Here is a 12212-nt window from a genome sequence, read left to right as displayed (position 1 = left end):
CTAAGTCTTGTTTTGCTTCTCTTTTGCTGCCAGAGAGGTCCTTCCCAAAAGCTTACCATGTAATTTGGCTCCAATGACTGATTTCACAAAAGGAAAACTGAACAGTTGTGAAGTAGTTATTGAGCCCTTGCCACTTTGGAACCCACTGAGACACACTGTCTCTGAACTCAGTTTGAGATAAAGGACCTGCTTTCTCCACCTGCAATGGACATGCCTTGTGGGGGAGGGATGAACTCTATGAAAGGTATAGGATATACAACTGGATACCATTAAGTTCAGTCATCATTTTTATCATATTGTCATGCGTAAGACCCATCAGTATGTAATGTGAATTCAAAATGCTTTCATGAAGATTTAATTCTCTATGCCAATATTGTATTTTTCAGTCTGGACTGAAATGTACATCACCTATGCCAGCAAGGAGTAGGCATAAATTTGGTGTAACTTTGGCTTGCTTCTAGCTCTGCTTGATGGGTTGTTCGTAGTCTTGAAATCTAGGCCAGTTTTGCTTTCTTAAAATGTGGAGTGGGGGGAAAGGACTGGCAACTCTGTTTTGAAATGGATTCTAGACATGGATATGTAATGTAGAAACTACTGTTATTGTAGAGTTATAGAAAATACTTAAGTTTATTTTTTCAGGACAGACATCTAAAGAAATTGAGAAAGAAGTTGCTGAGAGCTTCATGGAACTGCACTGATGTATAACAAATAACAAATGTATAACATATTTTTGATGTGAGACTTAACGCTCCCATTGTCATGTCACTATTCTTCCTGGAAGATTGCAAAACATAGAAGAAAGTGTAAACCAGCAATTGGATTTTTAATGCTAAAGTTGCTTTTACAACATACAGACTAGAACACTTTGTGTGGTACTTTGATTTGTCAAGCAAAGCTCGTACTGTAGCTAATTTCTTGGGAGTTTCTTTCTGACCTGGGGCTCTGCTAGTGTTGCAGCCAGGGCTGTATGTGTTCACTGGATGATGATGTGGGAATATTTTTAGTTTTAGGCTCCTTGCTAAAATGGCTTCTGGAACATCGCAAGAACTAATTCTTCTAAGGTCGCCTTCCTTTTTAACTGGGGAAATCCTATAAGCTGCAAGGAAGATTTAACTTCCAGCATTTGGCAAATTGTCAATTTGGTATTGTCAATATATGTATTCAGAAGAATATTTGTTAAAAAACCCAAACAATTAAAACCAACCCCAAACAATAAACTTTGGACTCTCATCTTAAATATTTGTGTTTTATTCTATATGATACTTGCAGTTTGTACTTTCAAACTTCTAGAAGTTAAGAGAACTAGATATTACTGGGTGTTTGTGGTCTCTTTTTTTAAACAAAGTCTTAGAGAATTACAGAAGCTGAAACTATTTCCTTTTCTCACTGAACAGCTGTTCTTTGCTATATCCAGCAGGCTAAGGAGATGAGAAAGGGACCTTGTGGGTACCTATGTCTTGTCTTTCCTGCAGTAGAAGCAGACATGACAAAAAGCTGCAAAACTGGTTATAAGAAAAAACCTCAGCCTGATCAGAAAGTTTTCCTCTTGCTTTTCCATGGAGAAAATACTCCCCATCAGGAAGTTTAAAACATACTGATCCTCTACTAATCAGTGGCAGATAAGAGTGCATAAGACCTACAAGCAAAGTTAAAAGCCAAAACCAGCAGGAAATCTCAATCACTTCCTGGTTCTTCTAGCTGCATTCCTAGAAGGTTTTTCAGCAGCCATATATGCCCTCTGACTTGCGTGTGTCCATTTCTTTTAAATTTCTAGACTTGTCTGCCTCTTGTTCCCTGTTGTTGAATAGCAGGGAGCAAGCAGGGGAGTAGCTCATTCTTTATCTCTGTTCAGCTGATTTGCCTCTAATCTCCTAAAGAGTATGGAAATGAATACGGATGGGGAAAAGGTCTAACTATGATGTTGTCTTGGTAAGTTTTGCTTGAGAGCTTCCCTTACTCTGTGCTCCTCTGGGCAGGTACAGTGTTCAAGAAGTTATGGTCCCTTTACAGTGTTAACTAGTGTCTTTGGGACTGTAATGGCCACTTTAGTATTAATTAACAGCAGAAGCTTCTATTCCATGGAGACTGTTGCTTTCCAGTTAGTTAGGGAAAGATTGTCTTGGGAGGTAAGAGTATCTGAAACTTAAGTACGAATCCTGTTTTTTTCACGTGTATACTGTTGGATAGAAATAAAATGCAGGTTTCCCAGATAATTGTTCTGTATTAGCATGAAGCTTGACAAGCCTTCTGCCTGAAACGGAATGTGTAGGTATTATATCTTAAAGGAAAAAAAAAAGTCTTTATTCCCTGGGTGTTGGGAGTATGGGGAAGGTAGAGCTGAGTGAATTGCTACATTGTGTTACACTGCACTATGTCCGAAAATTGCTTAGGCCATGTAAAAATTCAGTCTGAAAAAACCAAATCTTATTAAAACAAAAAGTAAGAAAAAAAATCCCCCGAACCACAAAGCTAAAAAGGAAAACCCACAAAACTCTTGGGGTTGTGTATTTTTAGTCATGAATGTGGCTTCATGTTTTGAGACTTTGCCTGTTAAGTGGTATGCGGAGTACGTTTGTTCTTTACATGTGATCTCTGTACCTTAGCTACAAATGCAAAGAGCAACTTCTTGAAAGGTTAATTAATAGTATGTAAATATGAAATGCTTTCCTTTGAGGCACAAGGTTTTATATTTAAACAGATCCAGTGAGTGTGTGCTGTATTGGTGCTTAAAATATGGTAAGAAATCCTTTCTTCAGGAAAAGTAGGGGACCTTTTTAATTGAGGCCTCATAGGAACTGGCTAAAATCTTGTGTCCTGTCTGTGTGCTATATAGTGCTGAGGATATTAGAGGAGTGAGTATTTCTGCTTTGTGATGGACTTGGAAGAGCAATGTCTTTAGAGTTTAGGACAGTTTTGAGGTTAAAACTCCTCACAAAAAATGGAAATGGGAATTGTCTCATCCCATATGTTACTTTCTTTTGAAGACCAAAGATCCTAGCTGGCCATATATGACTGTCCATATGTGTATGTATAAATATATAAAGTGCATATATCTATCTATAATTAGATGATAATGCTTCTTTGAGTAGTGAACCTATAGATATCCTCTTATAGAAGAGACTTATCCAGACTAAAAGAAGAAATGCTTTTTGTATGGTCTAATAAAAACAGAAGTAACTTACCCTTGATGCTTGATGTATTGTAACTTGAGCAGAAGTTGTTTCTTGGTTGCTCATGAGTGACTGTTCAATATAAAATACCAATAATTATTGTTAGAATTACCTTTAAATTGAAGCCCACCCATTGTAAACTTTATTCTTCATGCATTCTTTAAAAACTGTATATCCTCAGAAATAAAAATATACTGAACTATATGCAAATTGGTACAGCCGCAAGAGAAATGTTGCAGGCCTGGTTCTTTGGAAATAAAGTATTACTCATCATTTTCACCTGGTGCCAGTGTTCTGTCTGAATGATGTGTAGTCCAAAGTTTATGCAAATTACTAGTTTTCTGTGTCATCTTTATCATGCATGTGTACATACAAATGCCAGAAATATAAACATGTCTTTCATAAGTGCAATGGAAATAATTAGAACAAAGCAGGCTTATCCTCTGGTGGGTCATGTTACCCTATCCCAAGAAACAGGGCATGAGATAAATTTATAATTGTGCTCCTGAGGCATTGCCATGAAATTTAGGAGTCAAAGCAATGCTGCAGTGCTGTGCTTTAGGAGGGAGCATGGCTGTTAGTGAGCCTACAATGAACATAAAGGACAGAAACCTATCATAAAATTGATGACCTTTAACTTCCTCTCTGCTCTTCCCTTCATTACTTGCAAATATGTATGTGGCTTCTTGTGAGTCTAGTACTAATAAATTAAAAAAAAAAAAAAAAGGTAGGCTAGGCTGACTCTGTGTTTGATCCAAATAAAATACTAGGGTCAATGTACTTTTTTAAAGACCCTCTGAAAAGGAGCAGACTAGGGAGCCACAGTTTTCAGCAAGCAGCATAAATTTGCAAGGAAATGGTGCTTCTGGAAGGCTACATAGCATTAGAACTGGCAAGTGCTGTGCATAGTGGCACGCTACAACTTCTGTCAAAATCCAGCAAATCTTTAAACACCAGCTGATCAGGGATTTTCAGGGCTATCTTGTCCAGCTTGAGCAGGCCTGGCAGCTCTTAACACAAACTGGTGTCTGGGTTAAAGACCTTTTGCTTTGTGATGCCTTTCTGAATAGCTTATTCAGCTGGAAAATACAGTGAACAAAGGAGCTGGAAATATTTTGTTAAGTTGGTGATCTCACAGTTCAGAGAGCCAGCTACCAATTATGAAGACTTTTATTGTATAACACAAGAGCTAGTGTATAGAAAACTCCAGATCTTACTCTATCTCTTTATTAGCTTCTGCATAATTATTTTTGCCTAAAGGATGGTGTGAATGTGCGTGTGGGGTGTATTCTCAGTAATTAACTACATTTTTTAATAGACTAGGTTGAATAGTGAAATGGGGGTAACTTTTCTTTAACTTTGAACTTGATTTCTGACTTGTGGGGATTAGGAGGTGGGGAAGCCTACAGAGTTCACGGTGATTAAGTTTTTATGACCAAGTGTAGCAAATAATATGGTTTCTATGAAGAGAGGGAAGAGTGTTTGTCCCTCGGTTAATTTAGTAGAGATGTTGGCATGAAACAACGTGATTTCTAAAGCATTAGACTAACCACAGTATATAGTGGTCTCAAAAATATACACAGCAAACCTAGTGAAAGGTATTATCATTAGTACAAATAATTTTTTTGTTGTTGCTATTTTGCTATTTGTTTTCACCTAGGCTTTACAGTGAAATTCTGAATCTTAAATATGACTTCTTTCTCCTGCAGGTTGGAAAAGAGACTGTGCAGACAACAGAAGACCAGATATTGAAAAGGGATATGCCACCAGCATTTATCAAGTAAACTCATTTTATTGTAAAACTTCTATTGTAGGTACAGGAAACCTGTTCCAATGGTAGATCACTGTTACTCATTTCTACTGTACAGATTAGAAAATACTCTTATGTTTGCATAGCTCTTTGGGGTCTCAAGGCTGAGCTTTGTTAGGAATGACCTTTCTGCCAGCAGTGACTTTTCCTGTTACATGCTGTGTATACAAGTACATATCTAGGGTATTTTTTCCTTTAAAAATAACAACCAAAAAAAAATCAGGGTAGCAATGGTACTTATCTATGTCCTGTTGTACTTTTGTCTAATAGTGTCAGACATAACGTGGTGTTCTCAATATTTTCTATTAATTTGGTTGGTGGAAAAGTGTGAATTTGTCAGTACAGGCAGCTGATGCATGATGTAACTGCCTGGAAATCTAAGACATTTAAAGAGCAGTGACTGACTCTTAATTCCATGGCTTGGTGTCAAGGACCAATGACTTCCTCCTTCTGCTGCCTTAAGTCTTAAAAATCATACATCGCTTCTTGTTGTAGAATTGCCAAGCTTCTTACTACCAGCTGATAAACTTTCACTGAAGTGGCTTTGTCCTACAACCTACTGAATGTAGCGACCTCTTTATTAGTGTTGTCCAATCTGTACAGAATGACTGAATATTTTACTCTATTCCTGAGCACAAAACAGGTAGATAGTCAAAACAAAGTATTGAGGCAAGAAAATACTAAAAATGAGAAGAGACATGATGTCTAAAGAGAAAATTTATATTAGGGCAGTGAGAAAAGCATTTAGTTTGTTGTATTGTAGGTTGACAAAATGAATAATAATAATAAAAATGCCTAGAACCAGGTGGTATTAGTGTAAGTTCAAAAATGAAATAGCTGAATTATTAGTGAATTATAGTCTCTTGTTTGAGAGTGCCTGGTATGTCAACGAAGGTGATGCTACTGCCTGAGAAGCTTTCTAGGGGAATCTGGGGAACAGGAGGTCTATAGGTCTGACATACCTTTGGAGCAAATGACTAGAAATTCTGTCCTAGAGGAGAGAATTTAACAGATCCCAAATATATATCATTTGCTTTGGGCAAATTAACAATGTATCTGTGGAGGGAAATTCTGCCTTATAAATCTGTTGGTGTTCTTAGAAATACCACAAACAGGGATAAGGGGTAATCTAGGTGATACAGTATACACTGATTTTAAAACTTTTTGGCAAAGTCTGAAGGCTTTTAAAAAAATGAAGTAGCCACAGAGTACTAAGAAAAGTTCTTGTATGGAAAAGAGAAAATTGAAGGTAAAAGGAAAAATTATATGGTTAACCCTGACAGTGGTAGGGTGTAACCAGTAGGGCTGTAGAGATCTCTTCTGGGATTGTGCTTTTCACCATATTCACAAATGCCCTGGAAATCAGGATGATCTGTGAGGCAAAAGTACTTGCTGGTGACCCAAAGTATTACCCAGGGTAGTGAGATTAGTGGATGACTCCACTGCAGGACCTTATTAAACTGAGTGACTTGATACTAAGTCTGGATGAAATTATTTTGAAAGATCTGAAATGATATACACATGGGAGAGCAGCAGATAGGATGACTGACTCTGAACTGACCATTACCAATAGTGAGCAAGGTCTGGGAGCTGTGATACATTGGTGAGAGCATCCATTGTATGCTCAGTAGTGGTCAAAAAGCAAACCAAATGTTAGGTTTATAAGCAAAGAACAAGACATCAAAATGTCACTGTATATTTTTCTCCCACATCTTGAATACTGCGTGCACTTGTGGTCCCTAAATTTTAGAAAGGCTGTAGTAGAAGTGGAAGAAGCTCATAGAAGGTATGGAATTGCTTCTGTATAAGGCAAAGATAAGTAGGCTGGAACTTTTCAGCCTGGAAAAGGTGACAGAGGGGATTGAGGCCCTGACAAAGGTATAAGGAAGTATGAGTGGCATGGAGAAGATGGAAACTTGAACATCTCTTCCTGTGCAAGAACTTGATAGGGGCATTGCTTTAAGCTAGTAGTTATAAACCAACAATAGGGAGAGCTTCTTTGTACAGCAAGTCATGTACTGTTAAAATTCTTTGTATGGGTTTGGAGGTTAATAGATAAGTTATTGGAGGAATCCACTGCGGGTTATCAAATAGATGAACAGCAGTTCCCAAGAACTGAAAATAGTTGGAGGATCGGAGAGCGCCCAGAGGAAGTATGATAAATGCTTGTCGTGTTCTTAACCTTCCTTAGTCATCCACTTGCAGCTACTTTTGGAGACACAATCCACTAAAGTATTTGTTATGCTGTGTTCCTGGTGTGTGCTCTGGTTTGGGTGTAGAGGAGCTTGATTTTTATTTTTTTTTGAGGGGAGTGTTTATGTACTGAAATGAGATCAAAACTTTTTTCTTGCTTCTTGATCAGTTGTATATGAACATGTAATTTTGATTGTGCTCGTTTTGTAGGATGTGTAGAGTTTTAGTTAATTTCCAGCTGCTTCTTCACCTAGAGAAGTAAGGGATTAAGGAAAAGAGATTTTCTTAATTGCTGCACTGTAACCAGCCTTTTGATCATCACTTAGCAGATCGTGGAGACTTAAACAGTTAAATTACTGTAGAAATTTGATACAAGCACTGCTGAATAATACTACTTTATGCTGGGTGCAAGAACTTTTTCTGCAGCAATTAATGATTGCTTGAACTGTGATATAATGAAAAATGGGAAACAAAACTATCTATCACAGTAATGAAGCCTACTTCATAGAGTACTTACTGTCCTAGATGCAGTAACATGAGTTAGGAATGTTCAGTGACCTTTATGAATGGTAATCTATTGCATTTGTTGGGGGCTTTTTTGTTAATTTGTGGTTTATATCAAAATGAACTAGTACCCATTAACAGTTCCTCGTTAACACTATGGAATGTGTTGTCACTGATACCTGTTGTAGGGATAAGTGACAGTCACAGGTGAGCTGCCAAGGGAGTCTTATGTTTTCCTGCATTAAAGGGCACGATTTGGATGCAGGAAGTGAAACAGATGAGGGTTGGGTTTTTTCTTTCCTGAGAGAAGGGGGTTTTGTTTCTGAAGTATTAGTTCAGGAATTGGCATTTCTCTTTAAGGGAGTGCTCCAGCAGAGCTTGTACTGCACATGGATGATGGGGTGAGGAGCAGTGTGTGTGCACTAGCACTGCATTCCCTGTCCATGTTTTCTTTTCAAAAGGACCACCAGTCTTGAGGGAACCACTCTTGGAGGATGAGGGAGAAGATCTGTTTACTCTTTGAAAAGACTTGGGTTTTGTCTTGCCTGAGACTGGCATTGAGGGTTCATAATGACTGTATATGATGGTAATCTGTAAAATTTTTCAGTAGGAGCATGATGGTGCAGCAAAATATGTTGGCTGCTGAGAAGCTATCATGCATCCCTTTGCTACTAACATAAACTACATTGGAACTGTTGACCTAGAGTTAAAAAATGCTGTGTTCTTTATCTTAATTGTATTAATCTCCAGGGGGTATGAGTAATGCATATAATTTAAATCAGATGTTTTGCAATGCATTCATATTTCTTGTTATGCTTCTCTTGTAAAGAAGGAAAAAACTGTAATCTGTAGTCAAAGAGTAGGTTAACACCTGATTCGTTTATATAGAGAATAAAAATTTGTCTGTGTTTAACTTGCACATGCAAACTCATTAAATAAATCAAGCAGTAATGCTATTCTACATTAACATTATTTTGGTAGCGAAGCTGGAGCTGCATTGCTAGTAACTGTATTAACAAATTAATATTTATGTAAAATATTTGCTTTTCAATTTATATATCTAGAACTGCAAGTAATCTAAACTGTAGTGAGCAAACTTACTGTGATTTAAGTGATTAGAAATTGAAACAAGCATTGTTCAAGCATCAAAGGCATTGTCTGGCATTTTTGGGCAGGCATCTCTGGGAAAAACAGCGGTCAATCCTAAAACCTAAAAACTAAAATGGTAGTTTAGTATAAGCTAAACTGTTTTCCTCACATTTCGTAAGGAACACGCTAACAGGAATGAAGCTGATTGACTACCAAAAGTAGTATGGTTGGAAATATCATGACCTGTGTCTTCTCCACAAAGAATTTGGCTGGTGTTAACATAGCTTTATTGTAATCATGCCTCAAAAATAAATACACTTTTTTTTTTTTATAAAGCTGGGGTTTTTTTAAGGTTGCGATATAATACAGGGATTGAAAAACTCACCATAGCAATGAACTTCTATTCAAAACTTTCAAATGTGTTTTGATTTTTGTCATAGAACAAGCAGTTCATTTCAGTGAATATTTTTAGTGTGGGTTTTTTTTTTTTAATGTAAAGTAATGGAATTACTTTTTTCCCCAAATTCTAATCTTTGTTTCCTAGCATGTATGTTTGCAGGGGATGAAGCGTGTCTGGTTCTTAAACACCACTCTGCTTTTTTGTATGTAGCGCACATTCTTTAAGTCTTTCAAAAGCATTGAGAAGTTTATACGAAATAGACATTATACAAAAGGAAAGTTTACCTTTCAGAGGTTCAACTCTACAAAGTTTTCTTTTACAGTTTTTAATCTTTAGAAACTTAATTTTTGTTAATTATGGTGACTTCTGGGGTAATACACATTTAGGATAATTAATTTCTTTACAAATGAAAAAGCTAGCCTTGAGATAATTATTAGTATTAAACAGATGACCATGAAATTGAACTGTAGGAAATGAAGTATTTCTGAGCCTATAGCTCTGAGCTGGCTGAATAGGTGATTTGTTTAATCCCTTTCTTGGCAGAGTTGAAAAGAAAAAATTTGAGAAGCAAGCACAGAAATCTAATTTAGTGAAGTCAGTTGACTTTGATATTACAACTAAGTATGTTGCATAGTAATGAGCAGACCATTCACACTTTCTGCCTTGAAGTCCTCCTGTATTTTCTTACTCAGTTATGAGTTACCACCACCTGATGTGCTGAGCAGATGTCTCACTAAAGAGCGGGTTGTAAGGTCAGCTGGCTCAATTCAATCTACTCTAGGGAGCCATTAGGTGAAAACTTTACTTTCTAAAAAAAGTGTGTTTTCCTGTAATAAGTGTCTTATTTCTAGTATAGTTAAATATAGATGTAACTATTAAGTTCTACCATTTCTGTTAACAATGGATGTAGGGGAGAAAATGGGATAACAGTGTAACTTTCCAATAGTACTTAACTGAAAGTATGACAAAAGAGTGTGTCCAAGTGGTCAGTAGAAAATGGGCTATATGAGAAGCATAAAAAAGTTGCGATAGAAATAATATTGCTGTAATAAAAGGGTTTAATATTTATTGCAACCTCGTGTAACTTGAATGAGCACATGGCACTAACACACATAGAGACTATGTATTAGACTACACTTACATTTCAGTGAAAGAAATGGGAGAGAATGGAGGAAAGTCACAGTCAGTGTAGTCAACAACTGCAGTTGTGAGTAGCATAGCTAACATGAAAGTGAAGTCTGAATTTTGTATTTCTCTAAGCTGTCATGAAGTAATTGCATCAAGCGAACAAAACTGAAAGCTTTTAAATGTTCCAGTTCTTGATGTTTTAAAATTGTGTTAAATGGCTTGATGGAACCTAATTTCAGAGCTCATTCACTTTTTGTAGTATCTTGTGTTACTGTTATTACCTACTGTAATATCTTACAAAATCTCTTTTCTGTTTTTAAGTCTGGAATTGCAAGCTGCATTTGAAATTCATACCTTGTCACTAAATCTTGTGGCTATTTAAAATGCTATTTCTGTCATGAGCATTAACACTCTGAAGAGCTGGACTACAGCTTCAAAGATGAGGGCACAGTGTCTTGATTTTCTTAATACTATATTCTTTTGTCTTACTGCGTAGCTACCATTTAGTATTTATTAATAGCAATTGCTTCTTGAATGACGATGCAAATACAAACCTGATAAATTTTAGCAATTACCTTGATTGTGAAGTCCTAAAAGAATAATTGTTTTGTCCTCTGCCCTTGTCATTAAGAATGAAGGATGCTCACCATGTTGGGAGCTCATCTTAATGACACTGTATTGACTGCTGTACATGGGATACTTCCAACATTCCCTGCATTGGAAGACTGCATGACTTCTGAAAAACTGTGTTGTACAGTTGCTGGTTACTTTCGTGTTAAAATAAATACTCTATCTTTTTAAAATATAAAGGTGTAGAATGATCAGTTTGCAGTGCTTTAAGTAGTAAAGGTAAAAACAAATCCAGCATTTTTTCAAGTCTGTTGTAATATAGACAGAAACTAATCAGCAAGTTTTGTCTGATGACCTTCCATAGAGTGGAGAATGCCTGCACCAAACTTGTTCGGGCAGCCCAGATGCTGCAAGCAGATCCTTATTCAGTACCAGCTCGTGATTATCTAATTGATGGATCAAGAGGCATCCTTTCTGGAACGTCAGACTTACTTCTGACATTTGATGAAGCAGAGGTAGGAAACCCAACATGACTGACATAGGTATCCGCACAATAGTATTATTAATTCAAATATTCACTGAACTGCATTAGCTATTCTAAACTATTGAGTAGATGAATGTGGTTTTGATCGTTTTAGCTTGATTGGAAGCATATTTTGCATTCCTTTCTGTCAGAAGGAGCTTAGGCTTGTTGCTTTGTTTTAAGAGCATCTTTGTATGACATGTTTAGGTGTTGCCTGTGATTATTTCTCAAAAAGGCCAGACCCCATCAACCCTGTCTTACATCTTGCTGACACTTTTCTGTATTCCCTTCACTATACCCTTTACTGATCATTATATTCTGTGGATCCCTTCACTGAAAAGCCCTAGGCCACTCCTAACATGTCTGTCTGACTCATTAGCTGTGGCAATTTAATTAGCCTTGGGGCATGGGAGGTAATATGAATTTGGACTGGCTGGCTGGTCAGCCAGAAGATGTTTCTGATAGATATAACAGTTGCTACGTTTTGGCTGCTGCACAAGCCAAAAAGGGGCTCAGAGGTGCTGTTTGTCCATCCTCAGATGGACAAAAAAGCCAGAGTTGCAAAGAAACTTAAAAAGGAGGTTTTGAGTGTCATATTTGAAAATGTTTCTTTGTTACAAATCTTTCTTACTCTTGTGATCCTCTTTCTGGGAATGTGGAGTCATGCTCATTTCTAAATAGCGAATATCATGCTACTATGAGGAAATGAAGCTCACGCTGTTAGAACTGCTGATGTTAATTCTAAATTTTACCCATGCAACAATCTGTTAATCTATGAAATTGTGTTACTCTTCCTGCTGTTCCAAGTAGTCTAACACGCCATCC

The 12212-nt window shown here is 37.0% G+C and overlaps 1 protein-coding gene across 3 annotated transcripts in view; it reads left to right on the top strand.

The window, feature by feature from the left end:
* VCL (vinculin) overlaps positions 1 to 12212 on the top strand; it is a 66624-nt gene that overhangs the window by 19739 nt on the left and 34673 nt on the right. For all 3 annotated transcript variants that reach the window (XM_049810302.1, XM_049810304.1, XM_049810301.1), the window contains exons 2-3: positions 4880 to 4950; positions 11229 to 11379. In XM_049810302.1, the coding sequence (XP_049666259.1) occupies positions 4931 to 4950; positions 11229 to 11379 (171 nt within the window). In that variant the 5' untranslated portion in view covers positions 4880 to 4930. The remainder of the gene's footprint in view (positions 1 to 4879; positions 4951 to 11228; positions 11380 to 12212) is intronic.

The sequence above is a fragment of the Accipiter gentilis genome, chromosome 9 (assembly GCF_929443795.1).
Source record: "Accipiter gentilis chromosome 9, bAccGen1.1, whole genome shotgun sequence".
Lineage (NCBI taxonomy): Eukaryota > Metazoa > Chordata > Aves > Accipitriformes > Accipitridae > Astur > Astur gentilis.
The sequence above is the reverse complement of the archived record's forward strand: the minus strand, read 5'-3'. Positions and strand labels throughout refer to the sequence as shown.